The 20,797-nt window shown below is 34.8% G+C and overlaps 1 protein-coding gene and 1 non-coding gene across 3 annotated transcripts in view; one reads left to right on the top strand and one right to left on the bottom strand.

Annotated features, from left to right (window-relative positions):
• RELCH (RAB11 binding and LisH domain, coiled-coil and HEAT repeat containing) overlaps positions 1–20,797 on the top strand; it is a 113,217-nt gene that overhangs the window by 31,484 nt on the left and 60,936 nt on the right. For both annotated transcript variants that reach the window (XM_043889331.1, XM_043889332.1), the window contains exons 3-10: positions 2,759–2,830; positions 2,942–2,997; positions 3,102–3,215; positions 7,909–8,112; positions 8,213–8,304; positions 8,931–9,224; positions 14,314–14,389; positions 15,430–15,525. In XM_043889331.1, the coding sequence (XP_043745266.1) occupies positions 2,759–2,830; positions 2,942–2,997; positions 3,102–3,215; positions 7,909–8,112; positions 8,213–8,304; positions 8,931–9,224; positions 14,314–14,389; positions 15,430–15,525 (1,004 nt within the window). The remainder of the gene's footprint in view (positions 1–2,758; positions 2,831–2,941; positions 2,998–3,101; positions 3,216–7,908; positions 8,113–8,212; positions 8,305–8,930; positions 9,225–14,313; positions 14,390–15,429; positions 15,526–20,797) is intronic.
• Positions 13,885–14,075, bottom strand: LOC122685110. The gene has a single exon (XR_006338280.1). It is a non-coding gene; the product is annotated as a U2 spliceosomal RNA (small nuclear RNA).

Consider the following 20,797-nt stretch of genomic DNA (forward strand, 5'->3'; position numbering starts at 1 on the left):
TATATATATGTATGTGATGATTTTCATCATCATTTTCCTAAATTTAAAAATCTGGTAATTTTTTCAAGTCTGTGCAGGTGTTCCTTAAATGAGGAAAAGATCTCTAAATGAACATGTTTATAGAGCACCATTATTTTGAGTTTTGTGCTTAAAGAACTAAGCTAACAAGTATTTTAAGATAGTAGTGATACACACTTGCATATATCTCAAGTCAAGAGTGCCTGATCTTTAACTAAGCACTCAAGTACCCCTGATACAATAGCAGTATTATCCAACTTTGATTGAGAAATAACTGTTTCAGCTAATCTAGAATGGCTGATACTGACTTAGTCATTAATTTTTTGGTAAGATTATAACATGCAGTATTACAATATACCTATATCTTTGCAGTTATTACTTTAGTTCCACTAAAATTGCATTCAGCAGTGTTGGGCTAGTAGAGGGTTGGGGTAGTGGAGTGAGCAGGCTGGTAGCTGGTTCCTATAGTGTTTTTTAAAAACATTCACTTCTTCAAACATTCTTATGAAGAATTATAACATTTGAAAACTACTTGGAGGTTGCTTGGTATAATGTATCACTTTACAAAGTAATAAGTTTTGAGTTTTAATCCAATATCTTTTAATAAAGAAGTGACAAATTCATGTGTGTGTAAATATATCTGTTCAGACCTTTCATGTAAAACTTTTTCACATAACTGCAATTATTTGATCATACTGTGCCTTTATAAAGATGTGCTGTAGCTTCAAAAATATGCCTTTGTCTTTTAAAGTCTGTATTATATATTAAGAAACATGCAGCAGAGTGAATTCATTTTGATAAGCACTAGCTTTAAAAGCAGTGGTAACTTTTAATGGCATTGACAATGTGTGTGTAGATGTGCATAAAAATATAAATTCTTGCCGTCTGACTTGGGTTTTTCTGGCTTTCTGTGCCTTGATCCTTCATTGTTTTGCTCTTGGTCACCTAAACTTTCACAAGTTGAATTGAGTTTTTTTTTTTCCCCCCACAGTTTGTGTTTTAACCAGTTTTTTTGTTTGTTTTGTTTTTTCATATTCTATCATTCTGGTGCAGGGCATTTCTGATCTGCAATTGTTCTGTAATATGTCTTAGTAAATTGTAAGTGATACTGAAAGTATGATACGTATACTTCCTTTGCTTATGGTATAGTGAAGTGCTTTTAAATCAAAACCTAGAGTTTTGAAATAGAAGAAAAATAAATCTATTCTGTACTTACCTTACATGTCAAAGCTGTGCAGTCTGACTTTAAATACAAACTCTAAGAGTTTCCAGAAGTGTAATTTTTAGGGAAAATGTTTCTACTTTGTTGCACAGAAATGTTTGCAGATCAGCATTGCTGATGACCAAAAAAAGAAATAGTCATATACACGTCATCTGATTTTTAGCTGTGCTTCCATGTTGCTGCAGTGAAATTCTGTGCATCAAAATAATTGGCCTTCTGTACTAGATGTGATTCAGTTACATCTTAAGTTTTTAATGAAAATGTGCAAACTGAGTGAATTCTATTTTTTCCATATATTTTTATAGCTTTGTTGTCTCTGATAGCATTTCATTTGCCATCTTCTTTTTTCTGTTTATTAGTCAATCAGGAAAAAGTTGCATCTGTAAAGTTTTAAATTTACTCATCTTTATGCAGAACTATTTAAATAATAATATTTTTAATATACAGTTGTGACAAAGATCACTTAATTTTCTCAGAGCTTTTCTTCACAGAAATGACATTTTCCCCCCAATACTTTTTTCTTCATGGCAGTATTTATATATTTTAAAGAAAATTCCCAGTAAAGACATAGTTAAATCTTGGTCATGATGAAACATTTCAAAAATCTCATTAAAATGTTTCCTCAGTATTCATGTTCATTGTATTAGACTCTGCAGTAACAGGAGAAATCTTTAAGTTTCATTAGTACCTCTTAATGTGAACAAATATCTGTTTGAAGAGTTGTCAGAAACTTTGAAATTCTACTTAATTTTATTCAGTATCCTTAGATAACTACACTCTTAGAATTGTACACAATCACTTACTTTAGAATGATTTTAATTGTAACTTAAAAAACAAACGTATGTCTGTTCTTTGGCTTTAAATGAAACCTAAAATAAATCCCTTGGAACTTTTTTTAGATACGTGTTTAACATATCTGTGCTTGTTTATAGAAGACATATACTTGTTTGTAGGAAAATTGATAAGACATCCCATATTTGTAAGATACTTAAAACATACTTCTTCAACATCTTAATGAAGGAATATATTCACTGTTTCTGTATGTTGATTTATAACATTATTCTAGATAAATACTTTTTTTTTAATCCTAAGATTTTCTTTAACTGTATTTGCTAGAACTTCATCTAAGTTTTGTGTTTTCCCCTAAAATTATGTCACCTGGAAACATTCCATTACATTTCTTACCTGGACTGAGTGAAGCACAACACCTAAGGTTTTTTTTTGCCTAAATGAGAATATGCCATAGATTTTATTTTTAAATAGAGCTATTCCTTGTCAGACAGCTAGAACATTTGATCAGTAGTCCCCTGTATTCTAAAACTATGGAAAACATTCACCAGTTTGCTCGCAAATCAACTCTGCTGCATGCGTTCACAAGTTTCATAAAGATTGCATGCTTTCTGTTTTCAATACAAATTGTATTTTTTTTTCATACCCATCCTTGCTTTTTATTTTTTATTTTTGTTTCCCTTTTCTTGGTTGGATGCCTGTGTGTGTTTATTCCAAATCCCTGTCCAGTCCTGGAGTTTGAACTACGGAAAGCCAAGGAGACCATTCAGGCCCTCCGAGCCAACCTGACAAAGGCTGCAGGTGGTGTACATACAACTTTTTTGAGACTTTTCCTACTTTGACAATGTAGAAGTAGCTGAGATATTTTCAAATGTAAAAGCGTAAAATATTATTTGTCTTTTCTTCCACCAGAACATGAAGTTCCTTTACAGGAACGAAAAAATTATAAATCAAGTCCTGAAATTCAGGTGGGTGAATGTCAGATCTAAAAGTATCTTCCATATGAAATGGTAGGACAAGTATTGAAAGAGGAAGACTTACAGTAGTGTATCCATCTTTTATCTGTCTCTAGGAGCCAATCAAACCTCTTGAAAAGAGAGCTCTAAACTTCTTAGTCAATGAATTTTTATTGAAGAATAACTACAAGCTGACATCAATAACGTTTTCAGATGAAAATGATGATCAGGTACAGTTTCCTTTTTTTTTTTAACAATAATTTGTTTCCTTTCTAATTTATAATGTACTTATTTACTCTTTTATCTAGCTTGTTTAATTTTTTTTAAAAGTTATAGATACAGTAAAATTCTGCAACACCAAAATACTGACTTGAAAAGAAAGAAGATTTCAAATTGATGAAGATTGGTTTCTGTTTTAAGAAACTAGAAAAAGAAAATTAACTGAAGTCCAAAGAAGTTAAAAGGAAGGAAATATTAAAAATGAGACTGTATCAGTGATATAGGCAACAGAGAACAACAGAGAAAAATTAATAACAACAAAAAACAGGGTTTCCGAGGTTAATGAAATTGATAAACCTCTAGCCTGACTTATTAAGAAAGAGAGACAGGAAGCAAATTATTAAAATCTGGAATGAGCAAAGTTATATCACTGTAGATAGCTACTAGACTTTTAAGGAAGAAGTAAAGTAAATGAACAATGTTATATCACTGTAGATACCTACCAGATATTTAAGGAAGAAGTAATGAAGTAATACCACTTCTCCACAAACTCTTCTAGAAATTGAAGACAAGGGTATTGTTCAAAACTCATTCTGTGAGACCAGCATAATTCTGATATCAAAACCAGATACAGACCTGGCTAACAAAGAAAATTACAGGCTCATTTTCCTCATGAGCATGGATGTAGAAAATCTATATAACATTTTACTATATCAAATCCAACAATGTGTAAAAATGCTAATACACAGTGACCAAATGGTTTATCTGAGGAACATAAGATTGATTAGTCCAAAAACCAATCATTGTAATTCACCATTTTAAGAAACTTTTCAAAAGAGAAAAGAAATCATATGATCATCTCAAAAGAAAACATTTGACACAATCAAACGTGTCTTTCCCATAAAAGCTTTGAAGAAATTAGGAATTGTGAGGAATTTCCTCAAATTCATAAAAGACATTTACAGAAAAACTATCACTAACATCACACTTAATGAGAAAGATAAGGAATAAAACAGGAATATCTGCTCTCAGTACTTCTGTTGAACATCATACTGAGGAATCTAGCCAGTACAAGGCAAGAAAAAGAAGAGGCATATATTTTGGAAAAGAAGAAAGAAAACTTTCACTGGTAACATGATTATATATATAGAAAATCCTATAGACTGCATTAAAAAAGACACTATAATAAGTGATGATAGACAAGTTGTAGGATACAAGATCAGTAAACAAAAATGAATTGTATTTCTGTATGCTAGCAACAAATAGACATTCAAATTTTAAAGATACCATTTATAAAAGTATAAAAAAAATAGGAAATACTTAGGTATAAATATGATGAAGGATTATGCACTGAAAACTATTATACATGCTGAAAGAAAATAAAGAGGACATAAAGAAGAGATATATTGTGCTAATAGATAAGATTCAGTATTGTCAAAGTGTCAATTTCTGTAAAATTGATTTGTACTTTTAACACAATCCTAATCAGAATCTCGCCAACTTTTTTTGTAGAGGTTAGCTTATTCTAAAATTTCTATGGAAATGGAAGTAACATAGTATAGCCAAAACAACTTTAATAAAGAAGTACAAAATTAGGGGACTTCAACTAGCTGACTTTAAGGTATTATAGTTCAGGCAGTATCTTATTGACATAAATGCAGACAGGTCATTGGAACTTAGTGGAGAGTCAAGAGATTAACTTACACATAGATGATCTTTTGATGTCTAACAAAGCATAAAGTAAATTCCATTCAGAAAGTATAGTCTTTTTTACAATTTGTACTGTAACATTTTGATATCTATATACCTCCAAAAATGAACTTCGAACCATACCTCACACCATATACAAAAAGTAATTCAAATGGATCATGGGTTTAAATGTAAATTATAAAGCCATAAGGCTCCTAGAAGAAAACATGGAAAAATTCATTGCAACCCTGGAAGGTAGGCCAAGATTTCTTATATATGACACCAAAAGTATGGTATTCTTCATCAAATATTTGTTCTCATCAAAGTCAATAACTTCTACTCTTAGGCGATTCTAAACAAATGAAAAGATGAGCCATAGATTAGTTAAAATATTTCAAGTAACATACCTGATAAAGAATTTCTATGCAGAATATTTAAAGAACTCTCTAAAATGAATATAATTATTTTAAAAAAGACCCAATTTTTTAAAAAATGGACAAAACATTTATACAGATGCTTCAACAAAGAACACATATGGATATCAAATAAGCGCATGAAAAAAAATGTTCTACATCTTTAGGCATTAGGTAGATAAAAATTAAGTCACAATGAAATACCATAGCACACTTACTAGAATGTTTAACTGAGACTGTACCGAGTCTAGGCAAAGATGTGGAGTAAGTAAAAATATCATCATTGCTCTTGGGAGTCCAAAATGGTGCAGTCACTTTGGAACATTTTTTGGCAGTCTATTTTAAAAAAATTAAAACCTTCACCACCTATATGACTTGATCATTCCATTCCTAGATATTACAGTCCAAGAGAAGTGAAGGGAGATGTTCATACCAAGACTGCTACATAGTGTTCACACCAACTTTATTTATAATAGCTGACATTAGGGAGACAACCCAAGTATCCAAAAGCAGGAAGTTGAATAAAAAATTTTGATGTATCGTTACAGTGAAATGCTAACTCAGCAATAAAAAAAAAAAAAATGAACCTCTGACAGATACAACAACATAGATTAGTCTGAAAATCAATAATCTGGATGAAAGAAACCAGACAAATAGAGTATTTGCTGTATGCTTCCACATATATAAAATTCTAAGAAATGTAAACTTGTAATAGTGACGGAAAACAGAACAGTATTTGCCTAGGAACAGGGCATCTGTGAGGAAAAAGGGGAAAGTATTACAAGCAGGCAGTAAAACTGGGGAGTGAACAGTTCATCTTTTTTTTTTCCTAGCTTTGGTGTTTAATCTTTTTTTTTCTCTCTCTCTGCTTTATTTATTTTTGGCTGTGCTGGGTCTTCATTGCTGTGCTGACTTTTTGCTAGTTGCAGCGAGCGGGGGCTACTCAGTAGTTGCAAAACATGGACTCTAGGGGTGTGGGCTTCAGTAGTTGCAGAACATGGGCTCAATAGTTGCAACTCCCAGGCCCTAGATCAAACAGGCTCAGTAGCTGTGGCGCACAGGCTTAGTGGCTCCAGGACATGTGGGATCTTCCCAGGTCAGGGATCGAACCTGTGCCTCCTGCATTAGAAGGCAGATTCTTTACCATTGAGCCACCAGGGAAGCCCCCAAGTCCATCTTCTTGATTGCACTGATCTCTTCAGGTGTGTACTTAGATGTCAAAACCTAGCAGACTATACATTTTAAATTAGCTTGTGGATTTAATACTTCCCTGGTGGAGATGGTAAAAGCATCTGCCTACAAGGTGGGAGACCCAGGTTTGATCCCTGGGTAAGGAAGATCCCCTGGAAAAGGAAATGACAACCCACTCCAATGTTCTTGCCTGGAGAATCCCATGGACGGAGGAGCCTGGTAGGCCACAGTCCATGGGGTCACAAACAGTTGGATTTAAATTGTGCAGTTTGTTATTTATTAATTATATACCCCAATAAAAATGTTTTATAAAGGGCAGTGCAAGTGCTCATCATTACTTATTCTTTAACCACTAAAGTGATGTTTAATGGTCATTTCAACTGACCTTAAAGCAGTTCTATCCTAGAGCCCTCACTCCTTTCATGTCTAGCCTCTGCCTAAAATGTAAGACTTTTTACCTGACTTTATTTTTGATCATTTATATCAGTGGCCTGATTTTATCTTAATGGCTCTATTGTTACCTAAGATTATCTCTTATCTCCCTTGATTAGCCTGTAATCTTCTTGAGGCTAAATGACTCTCTTGTTCATCTCTGTATCTGCATGTATAGTAACACTCAATACACACTTATTGATAGTTTTCTTATATTTTTATCTGCATATAATCCTTGTCTTACTGTTTTTTGGTTCCCTCTTGCCCATTCTTTCTTTTACTTCCTATCTTTCCTTTCTGTGGTGCTATGTGAAATTTTCTTATTGTAAATAAACATTCTTTATTTTCAACTTCTCTCTGAATATACTTTTTTTTAATTTTAGAAATTTATTATTTTTTAATTCTTTGGTTATGATGGGTCTTTGTTGCTGCACGCGGGCTTTCTCTAGTTGTGGTGAGCTGGGGTTACTCTTCACTCTGGGGTACATGGGCTGCTCATTCCTTGGTTTCTCTTGTTGCAGAGCTCAGGCTCTAGGTGCGTGAGTCTCAGTAGTCACAGGTTGCAGGCTCAGTTGTTGCAGCCCTCGAGTTCTAGAGCTTGCACTCAGTAGTTCCAAGGCAGGTAGAATCTTCCCGGACCGGGGACGAAACCCAGGTCCCCTGCATCTGCAGGCAGGCTCTCATCCACTGTACCACTAGCGAAGTCCAGAATATCCTTTTTGCTGTAAAGAAAACTTGTCTCTCCACTGAGGACCCTGTTTCCCTTATTTTCCAAGTATGAGGTGGGGGTGCATCTCACACTCTAATCCTAGACACTTCCTGACTTCCAGGATGTTTATTCACCGGGCACATACACTTTGACATTATCACACAATTATGTTGAGTTTTCAAGATTAGCAATAAGGAAAAGATACATCTCAAAGATGCAAGATAAAACTGCCACATAGATTTTTTTATGCTACTGTTTTTTATCTTTTAGGATTTTGAACTATGGGATGATGTAGGATTAAACATTCCAAAACCTCCAGACTTACTGCAGCTCTACCGGGATTTTGGAAATCATCAAGTAACTGGGAAAGACCTTGTGGACGTGGCCAGCGGTGTAGAAGAAGACGAATTAGAGGCTCTGACACCAGTTTTAGGCAACCTTCCTTCAACCCTTGAAACTCCTCAGACTGTAGAGGTGAGACCTGTTAATAATCAAGTCCACAAAAAGTGTTTAAGCCATGTCAAAGCAGACTATGAGATCTTGAGTTTCTGTTTTTCTCCCATTTTGATTTTAGAACTCCTTGCTAGTACAGAAATTAGAAGATAAAATTAGTTTATTAAATAGTGAGAAATGGTCTTTGATGGAACAAATCAGAAGACTTGAAAGGTTAGTACTTAATCATCATTTCTATAAAACCTCTTAAAATTATTAAAGAAATTGACAGATTATATAAGCGTATAAGATAATATTTCAGTTGTAAGCTATAATTTTTCATATCCTAATACTTCTGGGGGGAAAAAAATCTTATAATTGCTTATATACTTAATGTGTTCTTTTCCCCAAAAAAGTTGTTAATCACTGTAATAATCATAAAATCATATGTGTCTTAGAACCAAGGAGTAAGATATTTTTTACTTTCTTCAGGTTTTATCAGTAGTAATAAAGTAACTTCTTCGTGCTAGTGTTATACATATTTTCCATTCATTATTTCATTTAATTCTTATACTCCTGATATGGGTTAGATGGAATTTTCCACATTTCACACACGAAGAAGGCTAAGTGATAATCCAAAGCATAGTTTACAAAACCATTTTTATGTTTTGTAAGAGTTTGTGGCTACGTTTCTATATGAAGCATCAATATATATGGTACAGAAAAGATTCATTTGTTGACAAACCACTTTCTATTAATATATTATACTTTTAAAGCATTAAACCCAGTATGAGGTTTATGCTATTGCCAAAGTCTTAAAAAATACAATTCTTCACTAATAATTTCTCTTTCTTTTACAGTGAAATGGACTTCCTCAAAAATGAACACTTTGCCAGCCCTGTAGTTTGTGACTCTGTTCAGCCTTCTTTGGATCAGTCTCCCCACAAAGACTCTGAAGACAGTGGAAAGAATTCAATTATAAATAGTTTGGACAAGGGAGAAAATAAGGATGTCCATCTTTCAAAATCAGATGAAGTTGATTCCACTGTTCCTAAAGAGAATTTCCCACATTCTTTCCCCAGGAGAGAAAGAGAAGGAATACCATCTTCTTCTCCATCAAGTAAAAACACAGTTCATTTTGATAAACCCAATAGGTTAGTATGTGTCCTGTGTTTTGAAATGCATCTTTCAGCTATTTAATACATTGTCAAACTAGAAGAGTTTCAGTTCTTATTTTGCAGATCAGATACATGAATTTTTATGTCTGACATGAACTTAACACATAGCAGAGTCCACATCACTGCAAAAAATCACGAGTAATTACTAAGTTAAATTGTGTTAAAGAGGAATGGACCATAACTGAACTAGGTCCTATTTTAGCTAAGTACTGAAACGCATAAATAATATGTATGTTCTGTGTGCTGTATTTTACCCAGTGTTTTTTACCTTTTCTGTGTTCTATAGTCATTATCAGATTCAGTTGAACGTTTTGATATTAAATAGTTGCTTTTACTAAAAAGTTGATTAGTTCTTGATCTTAGTCCTTTTTCCTATGTTTGCTTCCTAGTAGAGGAGACAAAAAGTATTTACATTATAATGTGAAAAAAGAATATTCTCTAAGAGAAGAATATTTATTGAGATCTTTTTATATATCAGGCACAGTTCTAAATGCTTTACATATGCTAGCTTAGTTAATCCTCACACATAGCTTGTGATGCATTCTGAGCCAGTCATACTTCCTCCTCCTATTAAATGGAGGAGTATTAGAGGAAGTGTTGGGATGTAATAGGAAAGCATGACTAATTAGTTTTAGACTTAAAGGTACTCATTATTAGTGAGAAGTATTTGATTTTTTTTTTCCAAAGCAAATTTTTTTACTCATGTGCCACAACTTTGTGTGTGGTTGTGTGTGTATGTATGTGTAGGTTTTATGAGGAGGGTCACAGGATTGAAATAGACATGGCCCAGTCCTCAAAGTGCATTTAATCTAATATGGTTAAGAGATAGTCATAAAAATAATGCAGCGGCATTTGTAGTAGTTCTTAATGTTTAGTAGTTCCATATATCTCCTTTATAGTCCAAAGCCACTCTCAGGAGAAGGATGATTGTTAAATTTATCCAACTAACCTTTTTAGCTCTTAACTGTATGTCAGGCAATGTTAATGAAGAGTATGAAGTTTAAAAGAAGAGTGAAAGTGTTAGTTGCTCAGACATGTCTGACTCTTTGGGACCGCATGCACTATAGCCTGCCAATCTTCTCGAGGTCCATGGAATTCTCCAGGCAAGAATACTGGAGGAGGGTAGCCATTCCCTTCTTTGGGGGATCTTCCCAAGCCAGGGATCCAGGCCGGGTCTCCTGCATTGCAGGCAGATTCTTTACCATCTGAGCCACTAGGGAAGCCCAGATGAAGCCACTAGAGAAGCCCAAATGAAGAGCAGAGTAACGGTAACCAGACATAGGGTACCCTTCGGTTACAGACGTTACAGTGTGAGAGAGGCTGTCAGGCAATTATGACATTGTGAAAGGTGGTAATACAAGAGGAGTTCAGCTTGCTTGGGGAACACACAGTCAGGGTACCTAACGTCCTCATCAGAGTAGGGAAGGTTTCAGGGAAGAAGTGTTTCCTAAGTTTATACCTGAGGAGTAAGTAGCAGTGAACCAGGCAAAGAGATAAGAGGGTCTTCCCCCTAAGAGGGACTAACAGGAGCAGGAAGAACACTGCACTTGGGAGCTAAGAAGGATTTACGAAGATTGAAGCAAAGCATGCAAATGAGAAGACAGGAGGGGAAGTTGGAGAATTAAGCTGAGACTAAGTCATATAAGCTCTGTTAACTCATTTTAGAGACTTGGAACATGATGGTATCTAAGTTTTAAAAGAAAGTAAGGAAAACCGCTAGACCATTCAGGTATGACCTAAATCAAATCCCTTACGATTGTACAGTGGAAGTGACAAATAGGTTTAAGGGACTAGATCTGATAGACAGAGTACCTGATGAACTATGGACGGAGGTTTGTGACATTGTACAGGAGACAGGGAGCAAGACCATCCCCAAGAAAAAGAAATACAAAAAGCCAAAAGGGTTATCTGAGAATACCTTACAAACAGCTATGAAAAGAAATGTGAAAGGCAAAGGAGAAAAGGAAAGATACACCCATTTGAATGCAGAGTTCCAAAGAATAGCAAAGAGAGATAAAAAAGCCTTCCTCAGTGGTCAATGCAAAGAAATAGAGGAAAACAATAGAATGGGAAAAACTAGAGATCTCTTCAAGAAAATTAGAGATACCAAGTGAAATTTTCATGCAAAGATGGGCTCAATAAAGGACAGAAATGGTATGGACCTAACAGAAGCAGAAGATATTAAGAAGAGGTGGCAAGAATACACAGAAGAACTGTAGAATAAACATCTTCACCACCCAGATAATCACGATGGCATGATCACTCACCTAGAGCCAGACATCCTGGAATGTGAAGTCAAGTGGGCCTTAGGAAGCATCACTATGAACAAAGCCAGTCGAGGTGATGGAATTCCAGTTGAGCTATTTCAAATCCTAAAAGATGATGCTGTGAAAGTGCTGCACTCAATACGCCAGGAAATTGGGAAACCTCAGCAGGGCCACAGGACTGGAAAAGCTCAGTTTTCATTCCAATCCCTAAGAAAGGCAGTGCCAAAGAATGTCCAAACTACCACACAATTGCACTCATCTCACACGCTAGTAAAGTAATGCTCAAAATTCTCCAAGCCAGGCTTCAGCAATACGTGAACCGAGAACTTCCAGATGCTCAAGCTGAATTTAGAAAAGGCAGAGGAACCAGAGATCAAATTGCCAACATCCGCTGGATCAAGGAAAATGCAAGAGAGTTCCGGAAAAACATCTTCTGCTTTATTGACTATGCAAAGCCTTTGACTGTGTGGATCACAACAAACTGTGGAAAATTCTGAAAGAGATGGGAATACCAGACCACCTGACCTGCCTCTTGAGAAATCTGTATGCAGGTCAGGAAGCAATAGTTAGAACTGGACAGGGAACAACAGACTGGTTCCAAATTGGAAAAGGAGTACGTCAAGGCTGTATATTGTCACCCTGCTTATTTAACTTACATGCAGAGTACATCATGAGAAATGCTGGGCTGGAGGAAGCAAAAGCTGTAATCAAGATTGCCGGGAGAAATACCGATAATCTCAGGTATGCAGATGACACCACCATTATGGCAGAAAGTGAAGAAGAACTAAAGGGCCTCTTGATGAAAGTAAAAGAGGAGAGTGAAAAAGTTGGCTTATAGCTCAACATTCAGAAAACTAAGATCATGGCATCTGGTCCCATCACTTCATGGCAAATAGATGGGGAAACAGTGGAATCAGTGTCAGACTTTATTTTGGGGGGCTCCAAAATCACTGCAGATGGTGACTGGAGCCATGAAATTAAAAGACGCTTACTCCTTGGAAGGACAGTTATGACCAACCTAGATAGCATATTAAAAAGCAGAGACATTACTTTGCCAACAAAGGTCCGTCTAGTCAAGGCTATGGTTTTTCCAGTATTCATGTATGGATGTGAGAGTTGGACTATAAAGAAAGCTAAGCACCAAAGAATTGATGCTTTTGAATTGTGGTGTTGGAGAAGACTCTTGAGAGTCCCTTGGACTGCAAGGAGATCCGATCAGTCCTGAGTGTTCATTGGAAGGACTGATGTTGAAGCTGAAATTCCAGAACTTTGGCCACCTGATGCAAAGAACTGACTCATTGGAGAAGACCCTGATGCTGAGAAAGATTGAAGGTGGGAGGAGAAGGGGACAACAGAGGATGGGCTTGTTGGATGGCATTACTGACTCAATGGACATGAGTTTGAGTAAACTCGGGGAGTTGGTGATGAACAGGGAGGCCTGGTGCGCTACAGTCCACAGGGTCGCAAAGAGTTGGACACGACTGAGTGACTGAACTGAACTGAACTGAACTGAAGTTTTAGAAAGAGTCCTCTAGAGTAGTGGTAATTAGAAGTAGTAATAATGGAGACTCATGGGATATCTGTTGGAAGAGTCCAAGAAAGAAATGATGGAATTGCCTGTATTGGAAAAATGTAGGTAGATTTATAAGATAGTTAGAAGGTAAAAATTGGTTGGATTAGGAGGTTAAAACTAAGGGAAGGATAAAGACTTTCTGGCTTGGGCAGTTAGATGCATTGTAGCTCCCTCCGCTGTGAGAATAGGGGAGGGGGGACATAATGAGCAAACAGGCTTCAGCTTTGGCACTCCAACTCTGAAATCAGATGCTACTGGGGCCCGCTTTGTGGTGTATACTAAATAACCTCTGTTATGTAACCTTAGATGTTACCCCTTTTCTTCATAGATTAAGCACATGAAGTACAACTCATAGTTACAATATTATGAATACAATGACATAGAGACCATTGTTATTTTACAAATATAAATGTTTAGCTTTCTTTATTAAACATAAATGGCTAATATTTTCAATTACAAAAAATCCTTCATTTAAAATAAATGTGAATGTTGAATGAGCCTCTCCTTCATTTATTTTAAATTTTTAATTCTTTTATGTGGGTTTCTAACATTAAGGGTTATCATTATCATGATATAGATCTGCAGAACTTCTCAGTAACATACCAGGTTAGCCTTCACAGCCACTCTTTACCTTTCTGGGACCATAGAGAATTAGGGAAGAAAAAGAAAAAAATCCTCATTTCAGGTTTTGCAAACACTTTCTATAGTCATTGACCTGCTATACAACTTCAGGTTTAATCCATTAACATTTTTTTTTTTTTCTTTTTTTTTCTTTTTTTCTTTCTTTCTTCCCCGAAGGGGGTGCACCGTTCCTGGAAGTACTGCAATACCAGGTCGATGCGTGGAGTGGACGGAGCAAGCTCCCATTCCAACTCCCAGCTCCAAAAATCCATTCAATATATTGTCCTCGGATAGAGGACGTATCAGACATCAAACTGATAAGAACAGATACTACACTTGATCTTAGCCAAAAGGCCGAGAAGCGATTCCATTAACATTTTTAAGACATTCGTTCACATAATATCAAGCTCTTTTAAATTCAGCAGCTATTGCTATTCCTTTTTCCCTGTATGATTCTCCAGTGAAGTGATCTTAAATCTTTTGTGGCTGAGAGATTCAAACATTTGTGGGGTGATGGGAATTATAACCTGCAACTTACTTTCTCCTTAAATGCCAGTTTAACTATGTGGTAATTGTCCCATTTTCATTCAACATTTTCTTCTAGGAAGTTGTCTCCTGCTTTCCATCAAGCACTACTCTCTTTCTGTCGAATGTCAGCAGATAGTCGTTTAGGATCAGAGGTAAGTTACAGCAGATTCTTGCAACTTTCTTAAAACATTCCGTTTTTCTTCTTAGCATTTTACCCAAAAAATAATTGTAATACAACTCTGTTTCAAGTACAAATCTATTATTTAAACTAACAAAACACTCTTAAGAAATAATTCCAAAGTTTTCAGCTTTTAAGGAAAGTAGTTGATTATTTTTATCTTTGGATTAAAGCTCTATTTAGTATGAAAGTGACTCTTTACAGTCTAGTTTTAATTTTTTATGTCTACCAACCTACAATTATATGCCTCTCTATGGTGTAATTTAGAAAACCAAGTCAGGTGTATGTATTATTCGTAACTTTGGTTATTTTTAGATTACTCCATTTTTAATTTCTCTAGGATTGATTGTCTTTGATTGCAGAGTTTATTGGCTCTCGGATTTCTTTTCATCAAGTCCTTTGTAGCGGTTGTTGCAGCCTTATCTTAAAAGGGTGGTTTTTTTTCTCCTTTCTTGATCCTTCTCTCTTTCTGTTAATGCCTTTCTTGTGGTTGCTTCCACTTCACCTCTCCTGGGCTTCTGTCCCACAGTGCTGTTAGGAATCTGAGAGAGCTAGAGAGTGGTTTGGAGGCAGTCTGGCAGTTCTCACTGTAAGACTGGGGCAGCCCCCCTGGACTTCCCCCTGCATGCGTTTTCACTATGCAAACTACTCTTTCACCTTAGCCAAAGATCGTGACTATGTGGGTACCTTTCCCCCCAAAACAAAGATTGAAAACCATTGAAGCTGCCCCAGTCCTGTGTTATCGTTCTTTGTTCCCAGAACTGAAGTCTAGTAAGCCTCCCTGTCCGCTCCCTTGCTTCTTACTAGTGTTTTAAATCCATTTCTGGTCTACAAAAATGTTTGTCCTGTTTGGAATCTCAGGTGGTGGTGGTTTTTGTTTTCCTCCTCATCATAAATTGTCCTTTTGAATATGTGTTTGAAACAGAAGTGACAGGGCCCAAGTCATAGCCTTGAAGTCCCGTCACACGCAGGAGGCCTCCAGTGCCGTCCGTGATTAACCCTGTGGTCCTCTAGGTGTCTCGGATCGCAGACAGTGAGACGAGCGTCATGCTGATGCTGGGCCGCTGCCTGCCGCACATCGTCCCCAACGTGCTGTTGGCCAAGAGAGAGGTGAGGCCCAGAGGAGCACTGTCATCCCCCAGATCATCATGTTGTCCATTTTTTGTCATTTTGAAGTTTAGTGTTATATTTTTATTTTGTTAAAGTCTATTACTTGCAATCATATTCTTACTTTTGTGCATGCATCTCTGCTCCTAGAGAATGGTTTTACACCTCTGTCAGGTGAGTTCAGTAAAACTGCATGGTGTTCATGTTTTCCAGTTTTGCTTAAAGCATCATTAGCTTCTGCAACGCTAACTACTACTGTAGGTCCATCTCTGTGCCGTGAACACCGTCCTTCCCTACGTTACCGGTTAACTAGTGTATTGGATCTCTCTCTCGATGTGACGTGCGTGACTTGCCTACAGAAATAGACAGCCATGGGATTGAACGTTAATAGGCACTAATAATGTAACTCTTTTCTTAAATGTACTTGTAGTTACCTCTTATTAGTGTTAGTTTATTTGTTTGGCAGTAGTTAGACTTGTCTTAGAATAGGATAGCTATAATATTGTCTGCAGTAACTTTTGAGAGTATCTTTTTGTTTTTCTTGTAGCTAACCTGTTATTGACAGATGCTTTAAATGTCTAAAATAGAGTAGCAGATTTATTTTGGTACACATTGCCTATGTTATAAGCCACAAATACTATAGAAAGTATTCTTTAGAGTTATATTTCACCATTAAAAGATTAAGGAAAAATTATTTGTAATCTCATTTAAATAGTGAATGATTTATTTACAAACAAGTTTATTTATTTGAATTATTCAATTTATGAAATCAATTTGCAATTCACAGATTTTTTAAATAGGTTAAGACTATTATCAAACGTGTCCTACAAGTTTTCTTTTGTTATCCTCTTAATCTTTACCACTGGTTTTAATCATAATTCATGGGACCTACAGTATGATAGGTACACAGTGCATTGGCAATACCCATATAAGAGCTTATCCTTAATTATCTGTTTAGCGCACGAAATTTGTACTGATCCTCAAGAAGACGTATATGTAGAGCTTCAATAATTTTTATACCTATAGGTATTTTTAATTTAAAAATGATAAACATGACTGTTTTCTTACTTATGGTTTTATTTTACCTAACATTTAAGAATAGTTGTAAGATATTAAGAAGTATGAAAATTTTCTATGTCTTGAAGGATCAGTGTCCAATTTCAGATTGTTTTGCAGTTCTGCCTGGCAGAATGGTGTTTGAGCTTCTTTTTCCTTTTTCAGCTTGTAACATAATCTGTGCAATGCATTAATGTTTGCATCCCTTTTACTATGTTTCCTTAAGATAATCTTTAAAATAGCATAGAAACCTAATTGTTATGAGATGCAGTTTAAGCTTTTTTTAAATTTTTATTTTCCCTTTTTTAATCATAAAAAACTCTACCACTAAAATCTGATTGTACTGCATGAAGTTTTTATAAATTTGCATCATCAGTAATCAGATATATTACATATATAAATATATATGTAAGCATATATTTATATATACATGTATATTTTATTTGTGGTATGATGTTTACTTTTCTGGCTGATTTACGTTTTTTATATTTAAAAATATTTTTATACTTAAAATTTCATGAAGAATTGATCACTTATCTTTGTTTACTTAATCATTTGTATCATATTTTGTTTTACCAGAAAATTTACCATTTTTAATATACCAGAGTTGTATTCCCTCAAAATTAAATTGGTAAATAATTAGGTTTATCTTGCCTTTCTTTGAAACTAATCCCAGGGCATAGAAGCACAAAACTTTTATTTGATTTTTTCCTTTGATATTGGATTACTTGTATTTAATATTTTACTCTAGTTCCATTAATTTATATTTTTTTAAAAGGTCTTATAATTTAAGGATTAACATTTTTGTTTTTTCTTATTTCTCAAGTTTTTTGTGTTCTTTTATCAGTATAAGCCTTTTTATTGGTATGTGAATACAATTAAAATGTCCATTTGTATGATTGATCATAGCAATATCCTAGATAATTTAAAAGCATTAAAAACAGAGTGTAAGGTTTGATTAAATAATGTATAGTCATGGTTTAACATCTTTTGAATATGAAAAGATGTACAATAAGAGCTTTTCTTCCCCTGTCCCTGAGCTATCATCTCACATGCAGTAAATTTTAGTAAATCCTTTGCCCATTTTTTTAAGTGGATTGTTTGTCTTTGAATTGTAAGAGTTCTTACAATTCTGGATATTAAACTCTGACCTCATATATGATTTGCAAGTATTTTCTTCTGTCCTGTAGTTGGATGTTGTCCTTAAATGGACAGATGTTATTCATTTCTGTGAAATCTGATTTCTCTATTTTTTTCTTTTGTTGCTTATGTTTTTGGTATCCATCTAAGAATCCATTGCCAAAGCTAATAAAGTCAGAAAGATTTACCCCTATATTTTCTTCTAATAGTTCTATACCTTTAGCTCTTATATTTAGGTGATTGATCCATGTTTTTGTTTTGTTTTTTGTTAATATATGGAGTGAGGCAGGAGTTCAGAACTGTGTTCTTTTCATGTAGTTACCCAAGTGTCCCAGCACCATTTGTTGAAGACACAATTGTTTCTTTATTGAATGGTCATGGCACCTTTGTCAAAAATCAGTTTGATGTAGATGTTTGGATTCATTTCTATACTTTCAATTCTGTACCATGGGTGTTTATGTTTATCTTTACGCCTGTTCTACTCTGTTTTGATTACTGTAGCTTTACAGTAAGTTTTCAAATTGGGAAGTATGAGTCTTCCAGATTTGTTCTCTTTTTCAGTATCATTTAGCCATTTAGGGCCCCTTTTGGTTCCACGTAATGGGATGCTCAGTTTTGGTCTCTGCCATAAAAGTCATTTGAATTTTGATAGGAATTGCACTGAATCTGTGGATCACTTTGAGGAATATTGACATTCAAACACCATTAACTCTTGTATTTTATGAATAGGAAATTCTTTATAGTATTTGCACATAGAATGTGTTAAGAATTGTTCCTCCTTTTCTGTTCTTTCAAAGAGTTGAGTAGGATCAGTATTAATAATTCTTTAAATGTGTTTTAGAATTCACAAGCAAAGTCATCTGATCCTAGAGGTTTTTTTTTTAATTATTGATTCAATCTATTTGCCTGTTATAGGTCTGTTTTTATTTTCTGTTTCTTCTTGTGTCAGTTTTGGTCATTTATGTGATTCTAGGAATAAGTTCATTTATTATCTAGCCTGTTGGTGGACCATTGTTTATGGTATTCATTTATAATCCTTTTAATTTTTTTAAGTTTGTTACTAATGTCCTCTCCTTTATTTCTGATTCTAGTTATTTGCATCTTCTTTATTTTTATCTTAGTCAGTCAAGGTAAAAGATTGTCAGTTGCATTGATCCTTTCAAAGAGCCAACTTCTGATGTTGTTGATTCTGTTTTTTTTGTTTTTTTGGGGTCCTATATTTCACTTACCTCTGCTGTAATCTTTATTATTTTCTTCTTTCTGCTGGCCTTTAGTTTAGTTTCCTTTTTGTGACAAGGTTGTTGAATTGGAATCTCGTTTTTTTTAATGTAGGTGATTATGGCTATAAATTTCCCTCTGTGTTCTGCTTATGCTGCATCTCACATGTTTTGGTATGTTCTGTTTTTCATTTATCTCAAAGTATTTTAATTTCCTGAGTGATTCCTTTGACCCATTGGCTGTTTTAGAGTGTGTTGTATAAGATGTGTATCATTAAAGCTAGAAAAAGAAAAAAGATACAGGAGAGCACCAATTCCCTAAAAGCCTTAATAACTAGCTAGTACCTCTAAAGACTTGTTCATCTTCATCTTCTAAGAAACCAAACTTTACTCCTTTACATTACCATTTGTGGTTGCTCTATGGTAAATTTTTAACTCAAGAGTAATAATATAATTTATAATTGTATGAGTGTAATGTAGTAGTACAGTATAGTAAAGTAAATAGTAAGTTGCGTAAGCTTGGTCCACCTTCTTCACCCATGTTGTGTTTGTGTGTGTGTATCTTGTAATTTTCAGAGCAAATCACATGCTGTTTAGCAGTACCAGAGTTTAAAAGTCACTTAAGTATTTCAGTTAGGCTTCCTAAAGGCTGAGACCTGGGAGTTATAGACATTAATAATTCTAAAAATAGGTATTTTAGCAGCCTTTGAAGTATAAAACTTTTCCAGAGGTGAGTAATCTTGTCTTTTCCTTATATGTCTTTGTAATGCTTTTTTTTCTTTATATGTACTACCAACGTCATGACAAATTTCAACTGAAAATCCAAATCAAAGGGTGTATACTTATCAGTATTTGAATTTAAATTGTAATTCACTATTGCTTAATTCCTAGGCAAAAGACTAGATGAAAAAAATTTAGTAACAGCCATCTAAAATTTTTTCGAAGCTTGGGTTATAGGAAATATTTTCAGTGGAATAGTGAAGACAAGTGGTGACCTATAATTAATTGAACTGATATCACCTTTCTAGAATTGTAGAATTTTGCTTCCTGACCTGAAGTACTCAAACATTTCCTCACTGGCATCTGATCTAAGTGCAGTACTTCCTTTTGTATTTTAGATTCCTTTCAGATCTTAGAGTCATTATCATATCAACATTCCCATACTTTTTTAAATTTTAAATTGTGCCTGATCTCATTTCCTAGTTCATATCTTTTCTCTTTAACATCTGATCACTCACATTGTTAGATCCTGTTTAAGTACTATTTTTCTTCTGTTTTTGTAGTCTGAACACATACTAATCTTTAAAGACTAAGAAAGTCAAGTAAAAGTTTTCATTAAATCAAATGTAATCATCTCTGAAGACGTTTACTACCTTGAAAATGATTTCTTTATTATCATTAGAATTTATTTTGTTTTACTTATAGAACTGAAAGAAAAATACTGGAAGCCTTTCCTGTTTAATTCTGTACAAAATTTCATAGGAGGGGTGGGAGGTCCTTCATATGGAGAGAACTAGTGTTGTCAAAATGGCAGAAACTTATTTACTTGAGTAAAGTGCAGATTACTAAGTCTTTTAGATTAACGAATTCTAAAGGCCTTAGAGATATCTTTCCTAGTGTCCATGGTAAGAAACTGCTGGAATACCTTCTGTAATTGGATTACTACACTGATTTCCTCTCTAACGATCAGTAGGAGATCAGTTTTATATTTCACTTCAGTACATGTTAACTGATAAAGCATGTTTGAAAATATTTAAAATTTCTGCTGCCTTGAAATATGGACTCAGTAACGTTTTTATGCGGGGTAGACAAGGGATGGATTCCTTTTGGATATCATGTTTATCAAAGCCTTATTATCTTGC

This window comes from Cervus elaphus, chromosome 27 (assembly GCF_910594005.1).
Source record: "Cervus elaphus chromosome 27, mCerEla1.1, whole genome shotgun sequence".
Lineage (NCBI taxonomy): Eukaryota > Metazoa > Chordata > Mammalia > Artiodactyla > Cervidae > Cervus > Cervus elaphus.